Genomic DNA, 27,056 nt, shown 5'->3' with positions numbered 1-27,056 from the left:
TAAAAAATCTATGAATAATAAATTTTTTATAAAATTTAATGTTAAAAATCATACAAGTGAAATATGTAGAAGTATCTTAAAAGTTCATCTGTATGTGTTTCTCCTTAAGCAATCCAAAAAATTTCGAATATCGATGAAAAATGATTAATATACATGTTGAATTTTTCTGTTAACATAATATAGGATAGTAATCTTTCACGTACAGTGGTCATTACAGCGACGTGTGTTTAGTGTTGGCGAAGCCTGTGACAGGCTCGGCTGGTCAAACACGCGGATTGTTTATCATAACTTGATTGCCACGTGTTTTCATATCACGGCGCGATAAGCTGGTTTTAAATGTCCATATTATGTTCATAGAGTTTTTCTTTTATGCATAACATAAAGCGCATAGATTTTTGACGAGACTTATTGATTTTCTGATAAAAAGAATGTCATGCAAGTAAAACTTCGCTTATAATTATATATATTGTTATTAATTTTTGAAATTTAATATAGAAATTTTTAATTTATTATCCGAATGCTGGATTAGTTTTGCAATTTTATTATTATATTTATTATTATATTTAAAAAAGAATTGTGATCAAATGATTTTAATATATTTTATTGAACTGTTTACCGACGTTTATAGTTATAGCATTAAATCAGTTTTTGACAATAGTGTAGAGAAAAGTAGAGAGAAAACAATAGAGTTCGAAAAAATATATATTTCTAAAATAAAACTCGCTATCAACATCACGCACACGTGGCGCTACATCAACTTCTTAACGACGTGATACAAAGAGCCACATCCTGGAAATGTCCAACATGATAGATAAACAACTCCATCCAACGTGACGTGACCGTTTTAAGCCTCCGTTTCTTCGTTGGTTTCTCCGCAGCATTAAGAACAACATATAAATCAAAAGAGAGTAGTCCGCACAGGAAAATACTATATGCATTTATAATTTGTTAAGATAAATTTAATCTTTGTACATAGCTTTTTGAGATACCTATATCTTTTTTTTCGAACGTTTATTACATATTCAAAGAATCGAACATTATATGATTTTTGCATTAATTGCACACTAGAATTATTTAATAAATTTTAAAATTAAATATTCGAATGAGATCGTTAATTTGATATAGCCGAGCAATTTTTTTTTAGATACGAGATTGATGTGAATACGCAATAAAAGGGTATCGATTATTAATTAACATATCTTTCTAATCTCTCGGGACTGAAGCGTTTCATGCTTGAAATCGTCGTCGAGGTGAGAGATCTTTTGGCGCAAATCCAAGTCGACGAATCCGCGAATGCCGGCATCGACGACAAATGACTTTACACAGGTGTTAAACTTAGAACTCGGACTAATTAAAGCTCTCTAAACAGCGACCGCGTAATAGGGAATTTCTCGTACTGGGAAAACCACTGATTGGGGACAACACCATCAAAAACCCCATCTCATCATCGAACTTTTCTAATTTAAATTATAAATAATCAAAACTTTTATTATTTTATATAGAACGCGTTTGATAATCGATATAATTATATGTATTATTAAAATATGCATAAAATTTAAAATAAAAACAATATAATTGTGAAATATATAAAATAAAATAATTTAACAATTATTTATGTTTAAATATGTAATTTTAAAAACATGATTATATATTCATAGACCGACAATGTAATAAAAGTATTTCTTTTCTTCTGTAATCTGTAATTATAAATATAAATTGTACTCGATTCGATATTTTTAAACGATATTCAAAATTTTTTTAGAAACGATAATTTTTTTTTAGCGGTCAATGGTCCATGCACAAGGCTGCAAATGTTATTTCTCCTCACACACACACATATAGTTCTCTCTCCTTTTCTCTCGTGTTCATCGCGGTACGCACATACTCGAAATTCGAAGGTTATTTTTAGGATAAGTTTGGTCGTCGCGTAAGGCCACGACGGACGGCGTCGACGTCGACGTCGGTCGCTTAGTATTAAAGAGGCGTCGGTGGAGGACGCAGTGGTGACGACGAACTCTTCGACAAGTGAGAAGAAACGAAGCTTTTATGCGAGTGCGGTGCGGATATAAAGGAGGGAACGCGAAGGGAGATAAAGATAAGAAAACGAAGCGCACACCGACGCCCTAACGATCTTACGAACGAACGATCGACTGAGATATCATTTAATTCTCATTTATTCTCTTGACTGTCACTTTTCCGATCTCTCATTGTTATCTTCCGCTCTCCCTATTTTTCTTCCTATTTCCTTCCTCGATCTTCCCGATATCTTTTCCATCCTCTGCTATATCTCACCGTCATATTTTCGACGTCGAACAAACGAACACTGAACGAATAACCGATCCCTCGAGCTATGGCAGCCACTGCCATGGACCCAGTCGACATTGCGAATATTCTCGCGCAAGAACTGTTTTATCAGCAGGTAAAAATTATCTCTCGGAACGCAGAAGAACTTCCGAGTATCTTCGCAAAACAAATTAAAAATTCTTTTAGAAAAATAAGCGGAAGCGAATGCATCAGTTAATAAATTAAATTATTACCATAACACATGGAATATGTTATGATTGCATAAAGTTAATTGCATGCTTAATAATATTTTTTTTTCTTCGTGGAATAAGTAAAAGATTTTTTTCATTACTTAATAAAAAGAAATTTTGATCCATTTCAACTTGAAATAATCAAAGAAATTAGAAATTAATTATTTTACTCTTTTAACTTTCTATACATTCACATTCTAATATCCAACATTACTTAATGTCTATTTATTCTGTAGATGATCGTGACACTTTGCGATGTAATCGAAAAATATTTATCATCATTTATCACATGCATTGATGGATCTGTGCCAGCTCCTTTCCGATTTCCGACGACAACGATATTCGATCTCATTGTCATCATGCGGCGCGAATAAAATGGCTCTTTGTCGACTTGAAAAAGGCCTCCAAATAGGCAGAGAAGGATCTTCTTCACGATCGCTTCTAATCTGAAAATAAACGCGGCGGCTGGCGCACGTTCGAAAAGCGCGATGAGAGAACGTTTCATTCATGGCGGGTCGATTAATTTCGGCGGATCTCGGCAAAGCTCTCTTCGAAAAGATAGGCAATTCGTCCGTCGTCGTAGTCGTGAATCGCGAGTAAGCAAATCTACCGGCGAATCTATTCGCGCAATTTCCGCGTATTTGAAGGAGAGAAAGCTCGTTTCGGAGCACACAAGCGTTCGGCCAAGTCCGGTTTATGCGGGATGATGATTGCAATGTGAAAGAGCGGGGAATTGTGATGCAATATTGTGCAATATCGTTGGAAGTTCCACCCGTCTCGGTGAAACTATCGCAAGCGTATCATTTATACGACTATTTGATAGTGTAGCTTAGGAGGGATAGAATCGTAAAATGTAAGTTCTGAATTATATCCATCGTTTGTAGTCGACTTTGAGAATTTTGTTATTTATTGACGTTCAGGTTTCATAAACTGTCGGATACACGAAATCAATTTCATGTTGATAATCTCAATCGTATGGAAAAAATAGAAATATATTTAGCGCTATTAATTTTTGTTATTAAAAATTATTGAATGTTCACACGTATCACATTATGATTTGGAGTAAGAAAACATTACGTATGTTTTTAATTATCTAAATTTTGATTTTTAATAAACGACTTTAATCGACGATGTTTAGTCAAATAGGCGAAATGCGATCTAAGTTATTAATGTGCGAATCTTCCCAAACCTACCTCATTGGAGATAATATATTAAGGACATAATAAAGTTGCAAAACGTTTAAATTATTATTAGACTCACACATGTGAGGGCCATTAATCTACACGACAGGACGTTCTAACAAATATCGCCAATTAATCCGATCCGAATCGTTGGCATAGTTACAAATTATAACAGTAATATACTAACAGATTTTGAGTTTTATTTTTCAATAATCATATATGTATATATATATATATATATATATATATATATATATATATATATATATATATGATTATTGAAAAATAAGACTCAAAATATGTTAGTTTATTACTGTTATAATTTATATATATATATACATCAATGCATGTGATAAAAATTTTTAGATTACATCGCAAAGTGTCGCGATTATCTACAAAATAAATAGACATTAAGTAATGTTAGATATTAAGTATGTGAATGTATAGAGAATTTAAAGAGTAAAATAATTAATTTCTAATTTTTTTGACTATTTCAAGTTGAAATGGATCAAAATTTCTTCTTATTAAGTTAGGAAAAAATCTTTTACTTATTATATATAATATATAATTATATTTCACATTTTATTAAATTCTAAAATATATAGGATGGACGTTAACTTACAATTAATGTCCTGAATTTTTAATGTATATACATAGTGTATTTGGTACATAATCAAAATTCTTGAATAAAAGAAAAGAAAAATTAGAGAGCCATAAGAAACACCTTTTTGTTGTCAACAAAACAATCTTGAGCACCATAAAGTTGCGCAATTTTTTGATCGCGAGTGGATATGTTTTTTGGATTCAATCGCGTCTCAATTAGTCCTCGGTTTGGAAGCGATGCTTTAAACAAGGATCTATTTTCCGTGATATAAAATTACCGCCGGCAACGGTTCTCGCTTTTGCGCGCTTCTCGCCCTGTTTCGGAGCAAATCGGGCAGGCACGACTGTGGTTCATTATCTGGATGCGCGTTTCGCAACGATTTTCTGGTGGCTGATATCGCCCTTTGTCCGTAGACTAGCAACGCGCGTTCAGGGCAGATTAGAGAGAACAGCGAATACACATTTATTTATAGAATCGCGGACCGCGTGCGCCGTACGTGTCGGGCATACGTGTGCGTGTGTTCGTTGTCGTTGTATACGTGCGTGTATGTGTTCGCACATGTGAGAAACGCTACGTGGAGGAGGAAAACGAACGAACGAACGAATGAACAAGCAACAGTATCGCAAAACGGAAGACGCGTGTGCATGCCAACAGCTTTGTGAAAAAAAAAAAACGCAAAGTCTCGCTCCGTCGCAGAAGAGAGAAATTCTAATAAAACGCGATTAGATAGCGGTTCGCGAAATTCTGTTCACTTTGCGTGAAATAAATGTATGATTTTTTTTTTTTTTTTTTTTTTTTTTTTTTTTTTTTTTTAATTTTTTATGCAACGGTGATAGCGATGGCTTATTGTATACAATATTGCTTGCGGATATTTTGTTCCTTGAAACCGATTCTTTTTTAAAAAGTATTTTGATGTAACAGCTGCCAAATTAACTAAACATTGTTAATGTACATATGTATCAATATTGTTCAAGTGACATTTATTTGTAATTTTCATTGTTTAGTTTTTCGAACTTAGCTATTTCATTGTTCGAAATTTTATTAGTGACGGTTTCGATATGTTTAATGTATAAAGGTTTTAAGAAAAGTAATTTTGAAAACTTTTTGTCTTTGAATTGTATATTGAAATACATTTCATACAATAAAACTGTCAAAACGGGATCATCGCGTGTGGTGCATGACAATGAGTCACGTGCGTTTAAGCGAAAGAAGACTTGTCAACACGTGTGATATATGCGTATATGACTTGTTCGAACAAAGTATTTCTACGATGAACAATGCGACGTAAGGTGAACGACCCAAAGATCATTGAGAATGGCTAAAAATTGTCAGTTTAACGACAATCATAAATGAAAAGACATTTCTCTATCTCTCGCCTTCTCTTTCTTTCTCTCCCTGTCTTTTTCTCTGCATTAGCAAAAGAAGTTCTTTCTTCTAAAATTTTATATTTTTTCTATTAAATTTATCTTTTATTTTAAAAAAGTAAATAAAGTGCGCAAGTTCCTCCATTTTTTTCACCTGCTGTCGCTCTGGTCATACGCTAGAAGCTACGATCATCCTGTCAACACATGTTCGATGCCACACCTATCGATCTTGTCACGCGATACTCGTTCCATTTTCGGTGATCAGGGAAAGCAAACAACGTGTTGAACGATAAGCGTATTCGAAATTTCTCAAGATTTATCTTCTTATAATAACTTTGTGTATACAATATAACGGAATCTATTTCTGATCGCGCGTATATAAATTTTCTGTTGTGCTAAATCATAAGGTGTCCGCGTAGAATAATACCGCAATAAATTAAAGTTGTAGCCTGCGGAGATCGAGATTCAATTGATCAAAATCTGAAAAAAAAACTGAAAGAACATTTAAAATATGACCGACGACTTTTTATTCAAGATATTCATTTAAATGTAAAATGATTGATTATTAATGTAATGTGATTAATTATTGTTAATAATCAATTTATCTTTGTTATGAAAAGAAAGAATAATATTATAAGTGTAATTATGAGTGATTATAATGGTATAATTCCATTAATCTTATAAAATTTATAAACAATTAACCGATAAAATATATGTATATATTATGTGCTAACGCTGTTATTATGCAAAATTGTAATTTTTATTACAATACCTTTCTAAATAATTTGTCGAGTTTGTAATACTTACTTATATTAGTCAATCATTCGTATCGTTATACGAAATGTCAATAATAAAAGAAGAAATATCTCCGATATTCGAGAAACGGTTTCTATCGATCGATCGAGACGGGCAATTTCCATAATTTCTAAAATTCACCTTCGGCATTTTCTCACACGGAATGACGAGAGATTCCGGTGGCCGTGACGCTTCTACACGCACGGACATGATTTAGTAACGCCTAAGTTTAACGCACCGGACATTCCTGAGGTTCCCGCGCGATGGTTGAGAGTAGCGTAGTCGATCGGTGGGTGGCCGAAATCGGCCGTTCGGAACTACACTAACAAGTAATTTTAGCGATGACACTTAAAGCGCCTACGGTATTTTCCTTCATCGTGGAGTTTGATCTCGCCGAAAGAGATGCATTAATCGATACTGCACACACATACATACAGCCATTGACAAAATTATTAGGCACCCATAAATTTTCCGTGTTTCTTATTTTGTTAACAGTATGTAAATACTAAAAAGATTAAAAAATTTTAAAAAACTATCGAGCATTTTAAAGCTGAAATTTCAAGTTTTATTAATTTTTCGTCTGTCATAATTTTTCGCCGAGTATCGACAACATGTCTGAAAAACACAGATTTAGTTTTAAAATTATGTATCTCGGCCAAAAAAAATTTAGGCAAGTTTAAAAAAACATTTTGTAGGCAAAATGTTATAGTTTATGGAACTTGACTTAAATTTTTCGAGAAAAATTTTTTTACCGAGCTGCAGAGTGTCAAAAATACAATAACATTTTAAGAAACAAAACAATGTTCTTTTTTAAAGCACAGAACAAGGAAAATACAAAAATTTTTTAATGTACTGATAACGTATTAAAGTTGCTATCGGTAATTAAAAAAATTTTGCTTTTTTTTAAACTTTTCTACAATTTTTTTTGACCGAGAAACATAATTTTGAAACTAAATCTGTATTTTTCAGACATGTGTCGATATTGGGCGAAAAATTATTGTAAATGAAAAATGAAAAAAACATTTTAAAGCTGAAATTTCAGCTTTAAAGTGCTATCAATAGTTTAAAAAATTTTTTAATCTTTTTAGTATTTATATACTATTAACAAAATAAGAAATACGGAAAATTTAAGAGTGTCTAATAATTTTATCAATGGCTGTACATACACGCACACGTATCGACGAGAAACGATATCTCTTCAACGTGCCTATTTTTTATATTTCTTTGTTTTCAAAATATCTAAGAAAAATGTGACTGATTTATATTGAGATACAAATTTACAACGCTAAGATAACTTATTTCTCGTGTGTTACATTTTCTTGATTAATTAAATAAAAAAAAATAGGAAACAGGAAAATAAATTTTTCTTCTCTGTGTATCTTTGAAAATAAAAAACGCATCTGGTCTTTATCATAATTGAAATATCGTTTATCTGTCTCTTTCTCTCTCTCTCTCGATATTACACTACATGGTATAGATTTAATCGTGCGATAACTCGACGTTTTTCATCGCCGAGAGGCCAAGACGGCGGGAGGCCGTCGTTAATGGCAGGGATGGCGATTTGTAATTTTAGAAATGATATCGAGCCGCGCGCGGCGCGTCTTTTCGCGAGAGAAACGAAGGACACGGCTTGTCCTCTCTTTTCTGCGTCCTTTTGTGCTTTCTGGGAAACGCGCAACGCGTATAGATTACGTCCCCGACTGGCGATTGGACGGTGCGATAATGGTGCGCGAGACTGTCGCTACGTGAGCTGAGATTCGAGATGCTCGTTAAATATCGTCGTAGTGAGACCGACTCGAACAGTCCGTTTCTTTCTTTCTCTCTCTCTTTCTCTCTTTCTCGTAGTAAAATCACGTTCGGTTGACCGCGAATTCTTTTTTATTGCAGCCGCTTGCCGCGTGGAAACGACTCTTTTAATTCGAAGCGAATTGCAGGATTGCGTAATGTCGATGCACGTGCGCTGCACCGTGTTTGTAAATTGCTGCTTGAAAGACGGGAGGAACACGAGAAAAAGATACGCGAAAATTTACGCGAAAATTTACGCGATTTATTAATCGTGAAACGTGTTCTGTCACGATTTCAACAACGATACGCGCGTCTCTGGAATCGTAACGATTTATCTGACTGGCGCGATGATACGTTATCGATTATTGGATCATGGATATTTTTATCGAGTCATCTTGGCCAGATTAACTGACTGATATCGGCCGGTCGAAGATAACGATGCCTCTCCTATGTTAGTAGCGAGTTCTTTCTTGCAAAATAAAATCACGCCACTAGAAAATCTTACATTTCTGTGAATCAAAGTTTATAATCTTCTGTTTTTAAGAACAAACAGAATTCTCTCAAGTTTTCTCTCGGTCAACTTTTACTAATATTTATATAAACGATATTCGTATAATTTCATTATTTTTTTTTAAATCTAAATATATATAAAAAAATAGAGTAGGATTTTATGATTGATATTATTAATATCACTATTTTAACAGTTTTAATCGAAGTCAGGTTCTATTTGATCTGTTTAATTAATTACAGAATAATAAACACTTTTATGAAGAAAGATTTTAGATATTCTTTTCAATCAACACGTTTGTTATCTCTATGTTACAGTTGGTATCTTTGGACGGATTGCATAGCGGTGTACCGACCAGAACGACACCGACGTTGACGCCGACCACTCTCCGCAGCATCGAGCAGACGTTCCTGGAGCTGACGAGCGAGTCGGCGACGACGCACGGTCGCGAGGCCGGGTTCGTGCCACCGCTGGTCGAACCGTCACAACCGACCCCAGCACAGACGCAAAACACGACGGCGGCGCATCTCCCAGCACCGACGACAACCACTCTTATCGAGAGCCAGCAGCAAACGCAGCCGCAACAACAACAGCCAGTTAAACGCAATATGGGCGGTAGAAGGCCCACCAGAACAATCGGGATGACCCCCGAGGAGGAAGAGAGGCGACAGATCCGGCGCGAAAGGAACAAGATGGCAGCGGCGAGATGTCGCAAGCGAAGAATGGATCATACCAATGCCCTACTCGAAGTAAGTAATTGATTTATAAACACAGTTGTATGACAATTGCAACTGTTGCTTTTTATTCCGTTCTTAATGAGAAATATCGTTTCACTTTATTATGAATCTACAGTTGTCAAAAAAATCACACGTGTGTCTTGTTAACGAAAATAAAAATAAATATCTATTTTGCAGGAGACTGAGGGCTTGGAGCAGAAGAAACAGAACTTGCAAGATGAGATAGAACACTTGAATCAAGTCAAAGAAGAATTGGAATACATTTTAGAAACGCACAGAGCTGTCTGCCGCCATTCGCTGCGCTCTTCGTCCCCGCTAGACGTGAAACCCGTGATAAAGCCTAATCATCCGGCTGAGAATCACTTCGTCACCGAGCCCGTGAAGAGCGATGCGACAGTGGCCGCAGCGACGAGACCGAACAGACCTAATTCACTGCCGGTCGGGTTGGATAATAACAACAGACTAAATTCTTTGACGATGTTTGCCGAACCTAAGGAGAGACCGGATACGCTTGCTTTTAAAACGGTGGAAACACCGTCCTTTATGAAGCCGTCAATGGATGTGGCTGGTATGCCGATCACTACTCCGACCAGCGGTATACCATTTAACTTTGAATCCCTGATGGAGGGTGGCACCGGTCTCACACCGGTTTCGACGCCTCTGATACCATCGTGCTCGACGCAACAGAGGAACAATCTGTCAGCCGTGGATCTCAGCTCCCCGGATGCGAATCCACCAAAACTCGTGAGCTTGTGACGCCACGATGATATAGTTAAGCACGGATCGAACGAGAACGATCCCGAATGAGAATGGAAGTACCATGACGCGAAACAAGTTACATTTTTTTAGAAAACAGAAGAAAAAGCAGAAGTATTATGCGCGTGCTCTTTACAACGAAATTTTTGATTGCTCTCAAAAGCTCTTTCACATGATTTTTTGCTTATTAGAGAAAGCGCGGTTTTCAAAGCATTTTATTATGACAATTTTGTCGGCGCTTTACAATTTTACGAAATTTGTAAACAATTCGCATTTGTTCTTGTAAAAAGAAAGCATAATATAAATCAAATTTTCGTAGAAGGAATAAAATGAAAAAAATTTTTCTCATTGAGGCAATAATTATTTTTCGTATGATAGTCTGCGACTTGCATTGATGTTTAACAAAAAAAAAATTTATTGTATTTAGACTTTAATGCTCCTGCAGATGCAGTCTCATCAGTATTTTGTCCATTAGAAGATGACAAGGCGAACAGATGAGCCAATTTGAAACTTTGTATTGATCTATGATGAAATTATTTCTTGTGAAGATACATTGTGGAAGGATAAGATTATACATTTGAAAAAAAAAAGCGCCAGCTATTTTGCGCCTTAAAAAAAATTATCGCAGATATGAGCAATAATGCTATCTGCATACAAGTGATATAAATATATTTAACGTTTAAAATAATACATTAGAAATATATATAAAATATAAAGATTTGTCATTTTTGTAAGCAATTCAACAAAAGATGAATGAAATTTTATACTATGACTCTGTATTGAGAATAGAAATTTAGATTTTAAGGATAAAAACAAATTTAGCTCAAAACTTCTAAATACGTTAAGAAATTGTAAAAGCTCTTCAAATTGAGCGCTTAACATTGATCAATAACACAGTTCGTATAATTCAAATATATATTATATTTAATGTTAGAGCAAATAAAATTACACGAATGCGAGAATTCCTATATTTTGTCCAACGTTTATAAAGCTGATATTTTATACACTGGCATGTATAAAATGAAAGATTATTGTCTCGCTTTTGTGCTATCCGCGTTGACATGAATAAGTTTTTATACGCGACTGTCGTTTTTTCCAGTCAATCTCAACATTATAACATTTAATCCCTCCATATGATATAATATATACACATACATATATTTTACGATATATGACATTTTTGCATGATCTTAAGCAATATTAATATATTACGCGCGACTACTAGGAATACATGGAAGTAATATAATTGTATAATAAATAGTAAAAAATATTTATATAATATTTAATTTGATTATATATTATATATATTATGTATAATTATATAATATATGTATAATGTATAATAATTTTAAGTATAGCTAGAGAGAGGTGACTTTTCTGCTCCAGCTAATTAATAAATTTGATTAAAAGCTTTCCATCATACTTAGTGGTCGCTATTGAGAATCGTATATGGAGATTGTAACGCACCAATGATAATGTTGCAATATATTTTGATTAGATTGAATAAAACGAAATGAAATTGTATGTAGTATTGTTATTATTAATATTATATACAACTATATATTATATGCAACTGTATGTAATATTTTCTCATTGCTTATAATTATGAATTTTAAAAGCCTTTAATTTTCTCAATTGCTTTGTCTTCGACAGTGGCAGTCATTAGCTGATAATGACTAAATTCTATTGAAAACGTAGCGGTACCTGAGGTGATGATTCTCAATGTTGTTGAATATCCCAATAATTCTGATAATGGTGCAAGAGTTCTGATAACCTACAAAACGCATATAAATATATTATTATCTCATAACTTATAACAATTACATTTCATTATAGGACTAAGAAACAGAAAATTTATACTTGCCTTATTTTTGCCACGTATATCAATTTGTTGTATATCCGCTCGTCTACGAGTAAGATCAGAATTGATACTTGGAGAATATTCTTCTGGTGCAACGATCTCCAATTGCATGATGGGCTCTAGTAACGTGCTATTTCCATCTTGGAGCAACTATAAAAATATATATACATATTATTTAGATAGTTTCAAAATATTTTAATATATAAATAAGATTGATCTCTATTCGTGATAATAAATTTACAAAGATTTCTTTTTTCCATATATATATATCCGTATATATATATTTTTCTGTATTAATTTCAATTCTTGTATACTACACATAACTGAACTCTAGATACTCTTAAATGTATCGTATCATTTACTAAAGAAAGAAATTGATATAGTATCAAGCAGTACACGCATACGTGTATATATATATATATATATTTAAAGCATAAACCCCGACCTTCCGGATGCATTGCGAAGCAGCGGCGGAAACTATAGTATCCGAAGTGCCACGTGCCATCTCTAGCCAATGCAACTTCACGCCAACATTAATTACCGGACAATTTAACTTGATACCGTGCAACAAGGCAGATTTGACACCATTTTTTATTGCATTTAGTACTCGTGGTTGAATGCTGTCGATATTCGATGCGTTGTCCGGAGATTTGTCCAGAAGCAGTTTCTCATTTCCCTTGTAATTAGGTATCAAAGACATAGTAATATTAACTTGGTGTTTTGTCTGACCTACTCTGTGTACCACAAGTAGCGTATCTTTAACAGCATCTTGAATCGTTTCCTTATAAGCAATTTGTAAAGGACCTAAATCTACATCAATTTTGTACTCTCTCTTGATTCTCTCTTTAATGATCTCTATATGCAACTCTCCCATTCCTCCGAGAACGATTTGGTCTGTCTCTGGATCATTTCTTACGTGCAGGCTAGGATCTTCTCTCTGTAATTCCTGAAGTGCAATCTCTAAGGCAGACAGCGCTGACAAAGAAGGCGGTTCTATGGAACAGAAAAAGACGGGATCGAGCAAGTTCGCTCCGGACGCGAAGAAATTGTTCACGTGGTCCGGTCGATTCAAATTTTCTTTCAGCATCATGTCTTTAGCGCGGTTGCCAACGGACACGCTCGTCGTCACCAAGTCACCCGTGATGGTGCCCTTTAGTCCACCTACAGCCGCGATATTACCAAGGCCTACTTCGGCCACCTCCTCGTAATCGTCGGCGCAGGCAAGGTACAGCCGAGTACACTGTTCACTTTGTTCGCGTGTCATGTTATACAGCTTCTGGCCCTTCTTCATATTGCCGGAATAAATTCTGAAGAAAGTGATCGGACCTCTCTGCTTATCATGAACAATCTTGAAGACTCTAGCTGCCAGTTTATTCTCAAAGTATTTATATGGATTTAAATCTTTTACATTTTGAGGCGACGGCAGATAAAGAATGACGCTATCCATTAGAGGCTGTACTCCCATATTCTTATAGGAACTTCCTAATATTACAGGCACACCTTTCCTACTTGTGGTGATTCTGCGTAACGAATCGACTAATATTTGCGGTTGCAAATTTTCCAGAGATTCTTGTTCTATAATAATATCAGCTAGTTTATCATCCAAGTCAGACAATTTATCAGTCAATATTCGTCGTTTCTCACTGGCTATGTCCCACAATCTTCCATTATCATTTTCAGTTATTTTTGTTTTTATTAGATTTATACCATAATGTTTTTTATCAAATGTCAACTTTTCCATAGTTATTACATCTACGATGCCTTCTAAGACCCCTGCTTCTTTCATGGGAATTTGAATAGGTAATGTCTCTATGTTTATTTTGGATTCAATAGACTGTAAACTCATATCAAAATTAGCATCTGCTCTGTCCATTTTGTTAACATAGATTATTCGAGGAATATTATACCTGTCCGCTTGTCTGGAAACTGTTAAGGTCTGGGCTTCTACACCAGCGGAACCATCCAGAACTATAATTGCACCATCTAATATTTGTAAAGTTTGTTCAACCTCCATGGTAAAATCAATATGACCAGGAGTATCTATCAAATTAAAGCGATAATCTTTCCAATTAAATGTAACAGCAGCCGAGGTGATGGTTATCCCTCTCTGACGCTCCTGCTCCATATAATCAGTAACTGTATTGCCATGATGCACTTCTCCCATATTTCTGATGAGACCAGAATAGAATAACATCCTCTCGGTTGTGGTGGTCTTTCCTGAAAAAAAAAAATATATATATATTTATAGACTTGTTTGTTTAGACAAATCAAATTTTGTTTATAGTTAACATGATGGAAATACTAACCAGCATCAATATGTGCCAATATGCCAATGTTTCTTATCTTTGCAATATTACATTCTTTAAGTTCTCCCTTTGATATAGATGCATCTTTATGTGTATACCGGGCACGTAGTTTACACCATGATGTCCTTAATAAATTATTCTTCAACATTTTCATAATGCTTGTACTCATAGAATGTTTTATAGTATTTTACACATTATTTCCTTCTCCGTCCCTATTTAAACAAAATCATTTTTTAATTCTTTGCAATCTCCTCTTTCAAATTTTGCTCTCTTTACATTTTACTTGTTACTGTTAGAAAAAGATTTTTGATAATGTAATTTAATTTTTATTCTTCTTATGTAAACAATTACTATTTTCAAAAAGCAAATTCGTATTTAAAAATCGCCTTTTATTAATTTTATTATAATATTTATTTAAAAGAAGAAAAATATATATAAATGACACATTAAACAATATCGTAACCTAAAAGCACTTGTCCGAATCGAAAAAATAAATATATTACGTTTAGAACAGACTAATTTCTGCATTTATTAGCTAATTAAAAAGAAGCATCATATTTGTTATTTTTCAAGATACCTTTTATTTGAAAAATATGCAGTGAAATATAAAAGAGACAGAAATCCGCCCAAGAATATAAGTGTCTCTTTCTAATTTTGCTGCCCTGATTTTCTATAGGATAGTATAGGAAGGCTTCCTCCAGCGTACTATAGAGCTTATTTGATTGCTCAATGTGATTCATACGTCTAGCGTCTGGCTCGATATGCGCATGACTGTCAAGCGTCACAGCTCATTCAGAAAGTCCAGTGTCCAGTTGTGATCATCTGTTCCCGCTTGAAAATTTAGAAAAAATTTTCGTCTACTCCAACATTCGCATTAGAATATAAAACGTTTGCACGAAAGCCGAATTTTTTCACCTGTTCGAATATTGCATATTTGCAAGTCGCAAAACGCGTATTGAAAATTTATTATTCGCGTGAGCGATTGCTTGTACGTGAATCACCTGAAAGATTTGTTAAGAGGAAAACGTAGTACAGCTCAAGTTCCTTATTATGTGCGCGAAAATGGCCTTTCAGCATCAGCCGGGTACCGCAATGGAGTGCCTAAGCGTACGTATTCCTCAATTCTGTCACATAAATGTGTTAGCTACAGCCTGTATACAGACTTTTTCTTATAAGGGCTCGCACCTTAGGAGCTCACACTGTAGTGAATATCTTAGGGTTTAGTAAACCTAAGATATCGAGGAGATATTATTTCCTTTAAATATAATTTAACAGGCAGCATTTTTCAAACAATAATGCTTTTGACATTATTGCGCATCATATTTTATATTGTACATATTTATTAATTAATTATAGATACCAATTACATTGGAGAAAGAGTCAGAATATAATGAGAATGGTGAAAAAGTCCTGAAATGTGGCTTTAAAATCGGTGGTGGAATTGATCAGGACTTTACAAAAAGTCCACAGGGTTATACAGACAATGTAAGATATTATATTATTTAAAATATTTCACTCACAGATACGATTTTTATTATTTTAAGATAATATAAGAGCTTAACATAAATTTTTCTTTTCAGGGTATATATGTAACAGAAGTACACGAAGGATCGCCAGCTGCAAAAAGTGGTCTTAGGATGCATGATAAAATTTTACAGTGTAATGGGTACGATTTCACAATGGTAACTCATAAAAAAGCAGTTTCTTATATAAGAAAGCATCCAGTATTAAATCTTTTAGTAGCTCGTAAAGGTGTCACCAGTACTTAAAAATGCCAAAAGAAATTTAATCGATCAATATTTATACCTTAATATACTTTAAGGAGGTTTGCCTATCCAATCTATTTTTTCTGCCAAATATTATAATAGATGTTAGGAAAATCTTGATCCATTATTTCAATGTATAAATATTGTTAAATCATGTAGCTAAGAAAGTTAAAGTTTCTCTGTTTATTTTAAAACTGAGATAAGAAGTCATGCTAACCTGATATTGTTAGTTAATATTGTTAACACAGTCAGTTTCTTCTGATTTAGAATTATCGAGATCAAATATTTCCTCTATTCCAATATTTCTTCTCAATTTTCATTCTTATTCTAATGGCATATACATGCAATAAAAATATTGCGCACTTTGTTTTTCACTCACTTGCGCTCCAATATGACAAATCTTTCGAAAAAAATGATGCAAGAATAGAATTTTATTTTAGAAGAAAATAATTAAATTAGAATAGAGAAAAAATTAGATCAGAAGAATGCTAGAAAAGAAAAACTCAACTGTATCCTTATAAAAAAAAGTTTAAAAAGAGAAATGCCAAAGTATAATAAAATCGCATTACATTTATATATATATCTTTGACTATAGAAACATTAATCGATGACTTTTTTCCCATACGAGCACTGCCAAGGATTTATATTATATTTATATTATATTTGTGGATTTGTCCTGATGCACTTTAATTATTAAATCTAAATATGACTACTCTTCTACAGTTTCATAATCAAAGATATATATGATAAGAACATAACATCCACTTCATAACTATATATTTTTTAAGTTTAACTGCAGCAAAGAGAATTGATATTTGTGTGTGAGAAAAAAATATTTAAAAGAATTCCAAAATCTTCCAAATATTCATACTGTAAGAGTTCTCTCTTTCCAAAGTATGATATTACTTAGAAAAATCTTAGAGATATTCATATTCATTATTAGTTTTTTTATTATATTTCTATCTATATATTTTATTGTAAATTTATTATCGTGTGATAAATTAATCTACTCCTCAATATGTATGCCTAAAATTAATGTGAGGTAAAACATTCCAAGCTATATATCTAACATATTGACATTTTATTATTGAATATTAATAATTTCTATCAATTATATTTAATATCAATAATCTCTACCAATTAGAAACTAAATACTTACCAGATTTTGTATTTTTTGCATATCTTTCCTGCCTATACAACAATCTCAATTATTATTATGAGATATTTTAAGATGTTTCATGAGGAGTAATAGAAATGATGTATTTATATAATTTTTCCTAATTTCTTTTTCTATAAAAATAAAAGGAGATTATTATAATTGGATATTATAAATGTATTTACATTGCATTTTTCATATTGTTTAAAAAATAATCATGCTGCAAAATAATGCGATACTATATATCAATAAAAATATTAAGCATCTTTTGTACTTCGTCTCTTTGTTTTTATCCAAAGGACGAATTTTTATATATTTTGTAATTTTTGATACAATGAAAAGATAAAAATAATTTTATATTTCATCTCTCTCTTTTTAAGATGGATGTTAAAAAATATGATAGAAAATCAAGAGTTCCTGCACATGATCTATGTATAAAGATACATGGCTTTGGGAACATTATTATTGCATATATATATATATATCCTAGTCTAGTAAAATGTCGAAGCGTTTTATATATACATTACTACATATAAAATGGACGTGTAAAATGTACAGTTGTAAAGTGTATACAGATATATATGTACGTATATATGTATGTATGTATACACTTCAATATATATGTATGTATTGTAGAATACAATGTTATGAAAAGCCAAAGAAATTGTTAAAACCACTCTTTTTGTTATTTATTTATCCTAATCTGAGAAGATTACTCAAGATGTATAATTATTGCCTGTAAATGTTAAACTTTGAAATAGATTAATATTCAATAATAATAATTTAATAAATCTGTTTGAACTTTATTGCCTTCAACATTGATGTACGATGACAATAAAAATAACAACTACTAGCTAGGTCACAGTACGTAATACTTCAAATCAGTAACATGTTATGTCATTTTGTTCTCAATCCAAGTAATATCATAATTTTTAGAGTAAAGAAGATGCATATTGCATTATTACATGGTAAAGTTTTGTAAATATCTTATTATTCAAACGATAAATTTATACATTCTATATTTTTTGCTGTAATAATATATACTACATACACTCTTCACACATACTAGTTACATAACTACATTCTAAAACAGCAAATTTTTGTAGATTCTGTTGTGACAAATAACTGGTGAACATGACATTTTTAATTAACTATTTAACAAATATAACTGGCAGATTATATAATATTATAATTACATCATCTATGTACTAATCTAACAAAAACACATGTGTTTTTTGTGTCCATTCTAAAAATCTTCATTTGAAAAATACATTCTTTCTTTAATTGAACTATTACTAATTGTAATTGGTTATCATCAAGACGGAATTTGTTAAGAATACATGGGAAGAATATTTCTATTCACTGATACAGTTAATTTCTAAATAGAGATTGTAATTTTACAAATTATGTGGTAATTAAAGATAATTTTTTATATAAAAGTTTTCTCTGTGTATTTTAATAGAATGTTTTCTATCGAAAGTATGAATGTATTCTTTTAACACATTCTTTCTCTGTTTTTATATTATTCATTCTAATTGACTATATTTAATAATATATAATATTTATATACAATATTTATTTTTCTCAATTATTTCTTTTCATCCTGCATTTTAAAATTAACCTTATCTAATTTTACTACATTTTAATCATATTGATACTATTTTGTCATAAAATAAAATTTATATACAAATACAATATTATGTATAAAATTAATGAATTTTTATAAGCTATCTAAAAATTAACATTAAAATATGAAAATATTTTGCTACTGAAACTTATTCACATTTATTAAATTGTATATATATTATTATACTCTCTCAAAATTAGTTTTCTCTCTGTTTAATTTCTAAAAATTCATTTTCTTGAAAGTATGTTGCATTAATTTTAACATTTAATGATATAATAAATTATTCAGAATATATTACATGTTTTCATTAATTTTTAGATAGCTAGAAAATACATTTAGTTAATTTACTTTAAACATATTAATGTTAAATTAATACACAAGAAATATTATTAAAGTTATGTTGTGATCCTACAACTTATTAATCTTCTTGCATACTATATTAAAAAATTCGTGAAAATGTGTCAAAAATTTAAATACATGTTCTATTACTCGGAGCAATGGAATGTTTTTTAATGTACTATAAATATTAGCTCTTTTATATAGCTTTCTTTAAGAATACTTTGAGTAAAATGTAATCTTGAGGGAAGAACATTTTTCGTTACCCGTGTTCTTTATGTGTAAATATATGTGTTTATATAAATTAATCTTAAATCACAATTCAATTGCACAATTTGTATTACCGTTTACTTTAGAGCTGGAAATTATAATACGCTCTTGCAACGGTCTTTATTTTATATATATATATATATATTGCAGTACGATCTATATAAAATGTACAAGATTTTATTTTGAATATTTTTCCACTATATTTCATCTTTATATGAAAATAAAGTTTAAGTAGTTAACATTGTTATATACTGTATTATTATTTAACTATATAATATATCATTGGCTTTGTAATTGTCAACGTGAGTATTTTAGGCTTAAGAGTTGGATTAGTGATGTGTACATAGAAGCAACCGCGTCAAAAATTAAAATAACAGATTAATTAAAATCTAAATTGCATTCTAAAATGATGTTTAAGAAAACTAATTTTCTTAAATACAAATGAGAGATTCGTGTTTTTATAACATATCACTAAAAGATTAAAACTAAAATAATTTCATGTTTCTTGCAATTCAATATTTACCTCCATTGCTTTTCATCTGGATAATGATGAACTAGCCTCTGATCTTCCACTAATAGCAGACTGTAAACTCATCATTGAACCCCTAAAAGAAACCAATGAGAATATTATTATTTTAATAAATCAAAAATATCTACTATATGCGCATTTTATATAAGTTTTACATTTTGCATAAGTTTTATTTTTATTCTATTTCATTTTATTTCAAACATTTATGTACCTGTAGTGTGCAGATGGCAATGTCTCGTAAAAATACATAAGTTGAGCTTTATGAGAACTAATAGATGGAAGAAATTCGGCTTGGTCTTCTTGATTTTGCCACTGTAATATGTAGGTACCTGTATCTTGCATGATATGCGTTCCCTGTACAAAAAGGATTAATAACTCCATAAAAATAACAATAATTATAATTTTACTAATAGTATATCTACATATTCTACAAAATAACTGACAGAAGTATCTAAATAAATCACAAAAAGGTAAAAATGTATATCTCTGTGTTTGTAATTTATAATAATATACAAGAAATAATTATAATTCAAATTACTACTATTAAATGATAGTACAATAAAATTAAACCCATAACAAATATATATTTTTTATTCTTGTTCAAATTTTCATCAGTGATCGCATATATGAATCCTTCAATATCATTTCTTATAAATATCAATACATAAATTATGTAAGAGAATACGTACTTGGATGCTTTCACCATCGTGACAAACTATACTAGGCTCGACTTTAACATAATTATCTTTTAGTTCTTTTGTAGCAACGACGTCATGATCACCCCCTATTGCAAGCTCTGGGATTTCTACAAAATAGTCAATGCTCTCTTAGCACTGTAATATGTACATTATGTCTCTACTTTGAGTAGTTTAAAAATGTTTATGTATGTATATAATGTCATTATAAATTTGTGTTCCTAGTATTTTACCTGCAATAGCATTTTCGCTATTTCGCGATTTGTGAAGTACTGTAAATACAACATTATGCCGCATTACGTCAAAATCCCACGTCAGAACAGCACCTGGATCATCTGATTCTATGAACACATGATGCATTTGGCCACGGCTCAAACTGATGGAGTGATATAAACTATGCTCGTGTTCACCGGAGGTACCCTCCAAGTCCACTCTATACAAGTTTTTCGGGATAACTCCACCTTCCATTATGTATGTCTAACATTTTAATAGAAATAAAAGAGTTATAGACATATTTGTATTTTATATCTTTGTTATAGGGAATATGTACATATAAATTATAAAATATTTAAAAAGTTACTTTAATTAACAGCTAACCAAATTTCAGATACTTAATGGTTTTTAACAATTTCAAGTTCTGAGTCTAACTAGTCTGTTATTATTTAGTTGTACATTTTTGACTGTTTAAAATATTCTGAAATTTAACTAGCTAGAATTACTTTACTTTTTTGTGTGCCAGTGTTGTTTTATAATCTTTAATTAGTGCTTAAACTTGCGTGAACATTACATGAACTTCTGATCATATTTAATGATACACATAAATGATATCTCAATGAATTACTTTTCAAATGTGTGTATATATATATATAAATGACAAATTATAATGGAGAAATTGGAGATGATTCATATATGAACTAGTATGGTCTCAGATGTAGATGACAGAAAGATAAGATATATAGATGTGACAGAGACAATGCTTATGAATCTAGCAATTGTTGATATTACATTTAAAAATTTTTCGATTAATACTTCTTTGTTACCAAAATATAATAATGTGCATTTTTAATAAATATAAGAACGTCACATTTTTGTTCCACTAAAGCCAGTTAGCTGGAGGGAACAACTTCTACAATTCAACATAAATTTTGTATCATTTTCTTACACTGTTCGCAGTTGTGTCGAAAATGTAAAATCTTCGAGGTACCATACTATAGACTTCGCATATATTCATTTCCTAGTATTCAACATGCAATACATTACTAGTATAAATATTTCAAAAAATGATACTACTGTGCGTATATTTTCCAAGAAAGAAAGAGAGTATTAAAATTCTTTTATAAAATTAATTGTGTATTACTATAAAGTAAATATATATAATATAAGATTGTTATAATAATCTGTGTTAATAATTGTGTTATATTACAATATACATTGTACTGTATTTCGTTTATACAGTACATAAGTTATATTAGAATATGTTATATGTTTATAATATTTACGTTGTCATATAAAAGCATTTAATTATTATATAATAAAGTATAGTAATTATATATGTAAAATATTAATATTAACAATATATTTAGTATTGATATGTGGAATTTATAATATATACAATATATTGTGTGTATATATATATATATGCACATAATAGTAAATTTCACATATCAATTATATATATATATATATATATATATATATATATATATATATATAAATGCATATTTTAATTTTTGCTAATATTATTGTAGTCTTACCTCTGAGGAACCACCAAGAAATTCAGGAATAAACTCTTGATTAATATATTCATTGAGACCTCCAGAGCCCTGCTCCTGATAGTCTGAACCACAATAAAATATAAACTTTTTCCTAGTATTTTCGTCTGCAATTTCAATATATACATAATTGGTAAAAAAAAATATTTATAATTAGTTTATATCATTTAAGTTATTAATTATAAAATCTTACTAATAAAAGTGCTGATAAGTGTCCATAAAATAGGGAAGCACCTGGGAGCACGTATGATTAAAACTCTTCCCATTGTTTCTGGATAATTTGCTTCAACTATTTCTATTATTCTCAATAATGCCTGGAACAAATTAAGCAAATTTAAATTGTTATATTTAACAATATATAATCATTTATGTAACATATGAAATATATAAGTTAATATTCTAGCTATAAATTATATTTGTTCCATATTAAAATGTTCATACTTTTATTCCAGGTCTCCATAAATGTCGCATATTTAAACCTTCTAAATCTATCAATAAAGTCCATTGCGAGACTGGATGTCCCCAAACAGTAGTAGCTTCTTCCATCAAATGTAAACCTTCTTCACAGATATGTAAAGCCTGCAGAAAAGTAACATGAAATTGTTAAACATCAAGCAACTATCAACCTGGCGAGTAAGAGCCATACGCAGATGTTAATGCTTAAATTTCTTAAAAATTAATTTTTTCCGCAAAAATTAAAACGTGCACAGGGCACATATTTTACTTGGTGTATTTACCAAGAAATAGATTCTCATTTTTGAGAATTCTATACCCCCCTCTTTATCCCCCCCCCCCCTAAAGAGACGTAGGCGAGAAAAATAACGAGACAAAGTCGCTGAATCGGAACTTCGCCCCGTTATTTTTCTCGCCTACGTCTCTTTAGGGGGGGGGGGTAAAGAGGGGGTATAGAATTCTCAAAAATGAGAATCTATTTCTTGGTAAATACACCAAGTAAAATATGTGCCCTGTGCACGTTTCAATTTTCGCAGAAAAAATTTCTAAGAAATTTATGCATTAACATCTGCGTATGGCTCTTACTCGCCAGGTTGATAGTTGCTTGTTTGTTAAACACCATTTTGAACAATTTTGAAAAATATTTTTAAACTAATTTAGCTTACTAATAATAATAATTCATCTTCCCCAATCGATTTAAGCAGACCTTTCACGTCCATTTGACCCAGTCTTAAGATATATAAAGGTCGTCCATCTATAAATATCAAAGAATATAAAATTAGAAAAAATATACTATGCATCTTTTCATATATCACATATAGTAACATTATCATTTTTCATAGTATAGTCTAACATAGTATGACATTTGTAGCAGGTTTTTATTGATTACCTTTATCAAAGTGATGCCAACCACCAGGAAAGTAATCTTTAATTACTTGTGGCATTTCATATTCATCGAGAAGTTTATCAATTTGATGTTTCTTCCTCCAATGTAAGGACTGTGTTAACATTTCTCTTGCTTTTTCGACCGAAAATTCGGTGGCCCTCAAGAACCGTAGGAGCGTTGCATAACCCGGGACCGAGCTTCCCCTCAGCTCCTCTATACTATGTCTAAGTTGCACTAATTTGCTTTCTTGTAGCATATCTAGTTTTCCTAAGTATCTCTCTATATAATCCGAAGATAGCTGCATCTCTGAGAAGAAAAAAATACAATAAATTACATATGCGCTGTTATTTACCAAAAAAAAAAAATTAGTATTAAAGAAGATAATATGCACACCTCTGTTGCTGGGCAGTTTGCTGTCGGCATTACATAATTCTTTGTCAGTATACTCATTATTTTCGACCACATTTTTCCTATATAAAAAAAGTAACCATTGCAGACCGAAAATAATTGCTCAATATAAATTGTTAGTATGAATTTAGGTAAAATGTGTTAAATGTTTACTGCTGGAATTAAAATTGTAAGATGTTATAATAGAAAGGTTTGGAATATTATTTTTTTTATACAGACAATCACTTGTGCTCTTGATGTCTGAAGTGCTACCAGCATTTATGATGATGCTTCCTTATAAGCAATGTGAAATTTATGCAATCAAAAGGATATATAGACTCTATACATTTTTATAATTTAATCTAAAATCATCAAAGGAATACTTACTTTTCTTCTTCAGAAGATCCTTTTTGTGGATCTGTCCAAGGAGGAACATAGGTAATACCTTCTTCCTTCAATTGATTTATGAAGTATTCAATAATTTCCTTACCCTTTAATTAAGTATAATAAAATTACATCTCATGTGATAATAAGTTGATAAAAGTTGATATACTGTTATTGTATTATATTCGTTATAATATCTGTTATCTGTATAATAGAAACTGCTGCGTATTGTTATGTGCATTACCTTAGCAATATTTTGAGCATATTGCTTCATCGCTAACTTTTCCATTGAGTTTTCAAAACCAAAAAAATTTTTAATATCTAAACTTGCTGTTTGTTCAAAGCAAGTCCACTCTGAGTTTTCAGGGTGAATCTAAAGAGAGAGAAATAAAATTACAATCCAATTATTTTTTATATAAAGTTGGAAGAAATATACAATAAAATACTTCTAACATAAAAAAAGTAAAATTTAAAAAAGTAAAATATGTATATGTATGTTTGTGTGTAGGTGTGTGTATGTGTGACTCTATATATAATACTTACAAAATATCTACATTTTTCAATAACTGTTACTCTAGTAGCAAAACTTTCGTTGTATGCTTCTATTTCTAAAACATTATTGCGCCTATCTAAAACATTCCTTTGAATGAAGTATACAAAATCTACACCAATTATCTGAAATAAAACAACATATCACTGAGCATTGTTTCTTGATGCATAAGAAACTGTTTTAATGATATCAGAAATGTTTAATTTCACAGCTACTAATGTACAATATTTCCTCAAAATTTATAAAAACAAAATTAGAAATATCAAGTAAGTCAGATTTAACATGTTAATAATAATAAATAATAAATTTTAGCAGTAACTAAATGACAGCCTGAATGCCATAATAAGTATGAAACTATTATTTGATATTTTTTGATATATGTGGACAAACCTTTTTCAAGATATAAGGTGCGTCGACATTTAATTTACACCGTCTTTCTGTAGTTCTAACAGCACCATCCTCACTCTCTTCGTCTAACATAATTTCACATCCGATAAAAACTGGTATCTGTGGACATGTTGGAAACCTACGCTCGTATGCCTGTGAACAGATAAAATATCTTCTTGTTTGCCTTGTATATTACATAATAATACGATTATTAATTTATTTCACACGAAAAAAAAATTCTGAGAGCAATTAAATGACTTGCATGTTCTGACTTGGAGTAGCAGAAAAAATAAAAAGATAACATCTACAAACAAAAGATTATTGCACGTTATTTTTCTATTTAATTTAATATAAGCATTCAGCTGTTGGATCGATTATTGGATTATCTGGGATATACACATATGTTCTGTGAAGGATATGGACACACTCCATGTGTCCATACATATTTTATGACGGCTAAGTTCGAAGGTTGTGTAATACATAATAAACATACCATCATGACAAGAGCGAACGGATGCTTGTAAACTCGCACGGGTGATTGATATTGTTGCACCATATTTGTTTATTTTCTTTACGCGTTTTCACTTTGGATTTATCCTGATTATGCGCTGATTATGCGAAACTTATGATAATTTGATCACGGTATGTACACTACGGCCATAACAGCTAATCAATTGGCAGACGGAAGCAGACGGAATGCTAATCTCCAATTAGAGTATAGAAAGAACTGTCGTTGCTCAGGGAGAAATAAGTAGATAGAGTAAAAACTCCCACGAGCATAAGTAGATTCCCTAAAAGTGAAAGTCTGGATAATCTGATCAGAGTTTTCATTGGTACTTGAAGCAAAATGACGAAAATACCTTACTTCTAGGGACTTTAATCGAATGTTGCTTTTAGGGCCATCTTACGATAACTAAAATATTGCGCAATACAATACATCTTGTCTATTTATACCCCCTGACTGAAACTCCTCTTTCCATTAGTTTCAGAACGCGCAAAAATCGCAAACACAAAAATACATAATAAAAAAAAATATGATAAAATCAAATAAAAGTTAATAAAAATTTACACGCGTATGATTAAACAATTTTTTTTTTATATGACATCCGACGAGTACAGTAATGACAGATATCAGTTAAGAAATAATGCACATGTCTGTGTTTAATATAAATAAATACAAACTGTCAGTATCATAGAATGCTCTAGTACTGAAAAATCATTAATATATTTATACAGACTTCATTCAGAGCTGTACTATATATATATATATATATATATACATATAAAAAAATATATATTATATACTATATAAATTCTTTATATAAATATGACGAAACGATTCCTCGATTTTCGCGCGTTCCAAAACCAATCGAGTAGAAATTTGTTACAATTCGATTGTATATATCAGCTGTACGTGCATCAGCGTA

The 27,056-nt window shown here is 31.3% G+C and overlaps 4 protein-coding genes across 7 annotated transcripts in view; 2 read left to right on the top strand and 2 right to left on the bottom strand.

The window, feature by feature from the left end:
* The window catches only part of Kay (transcription factor kayak), a 34,080-nt gene extending 22,292 nt beyond the window's left edge, over positions 1-11,788 (top strand). For 2 of the 3 annotated variants that reach the window (XM_072889200.1, XM_072889199.1), the window contains exons 2-3: positions 9,089-9,520; positions 9,686-11,788. In XM_072889200.1, coding sequence (XP_072745301.1) covers positions 9,089-9,520; positions 9,686-10,264 — 1,011 coding nt within the window. In that variant the 3' untranslated portion in view covers positions 10,265-11,788. Of the gene's footprint in view, positions 1-1,944; positions 2,420-9,088; positions 9,521-9,685 lie in introns of those variants that run through there. The other variant, XM_072889202.1, reaches the window with a different exon arrangement.
* Positions 11,789-11,876: 88 nt separating this feature from the next.
* Mrrf2 (mitochondrial ribosome recycling factor 2) lies at positions 11,877-15,140 on the bottom strand. Its single transcript, XM_072889196.1, has 5 exons — positions 15,009-15,140; positions 14,432-14,643; positions 12,571-14,342; positions 12,129-12,275; positions 11,877-12,038 (listed from the first exon to the last, which is right to left on the bottom strand). Exons 2-5 carry the CDS (start codon positions 14,598-14,600, stop codon positions 11,877-11,879), a joined length of 2,250 nt encoding a protein of 749 aa, XP_072745297.1. The 5' UTR covers positions 14,601-14,643; positions 15,009-15,140.
* A 77-nt stretch (positions 15,141-15,217) lies between these two features.
* LOC140664249 (tax1-binding protein 3 homolog) lies at positions 15,218-18,219 on the top strand. Its single transcript, XM_072889203.1, has 3 exons — positions 15,218-15,538; positions 15,788-15,916; positions 16,012-18,219. Exons 1-3 carry the CDS (start codon positions 15,482-15,484, stop codon positions 16,198-16,200), a joined length of 375 nt encoding a protein of 124 aa, XP_072745304.1. The 5' UTR covers positions 15,218-15,481; the 3' UTR covers positions 16,201-18,219.
* Positions 18,220-19,718: 1,499 nt separating this feature from the next.
* Retm (real-time) lies at positions 19,719-26,373 on the bottom strand. 2 transcript variants are annotated; one of them, XM_072889198.1, is made up of 15 exons: positions 26,123-26,372; positions 25,633-25,782; positions 25,236-25,367; positions 24,937-25,065; positions 24,696-24,799; positions 24,315-24,391; positions 23,925-24,227; positions 23,701-23,789; positions 23,024-23,161; positions 22,776-22,896; positions 22,565-22,689; positions 21,044-21,287; positions 20,805-20,920; positions 20,327-20,469; positions 19,719-20,191 (listed from the first exon to the last, which is right to left on the bottom strand). In XM_072889198.1, the coding sequence occupies exons 1-15, from the start codon at positions 26,183-26,185 to the stop codon at positions 20,122-20,124; spliced, it is 2,004 nt and encodes a 667-aa protein (XP_072745299.1). In that variant the 5' UTR covers positions 26,186-26,372; the 3' UTR covers positions 19,719-20,121. The 2 variants fall into 2 exon arrangements, with proteins under 2 accessions (XP_072745299.1, XP_072745298.1); XM_072889197.1 differs by having other exon boundaries at positions 23,925-24,391; positions 26,123-26,373.
* Between the last annotated feature and the right edge of the window lie 683 nt (positions 26,374-27,056).

Source organism: Anoplolepis gracilipes, chromosome 3 (genome assembly GCF_047496725.1).
Source record: "Anoplolepis gracilipes chromosome 3, ASM4749672v1, whole genome shotgun sequence".
NCBI classification, from domain to species: Eukaryota; Metazoa; Arthropoda; class Insecta; order Hymenoptera; family Formicidae; genus Anoplolepis; species Anoplolepis gracilipes.
Note: the sequence above shows the minus strand (reverse complement) of the source record. Positions and strands in the feature narration are given on the sequence as shown.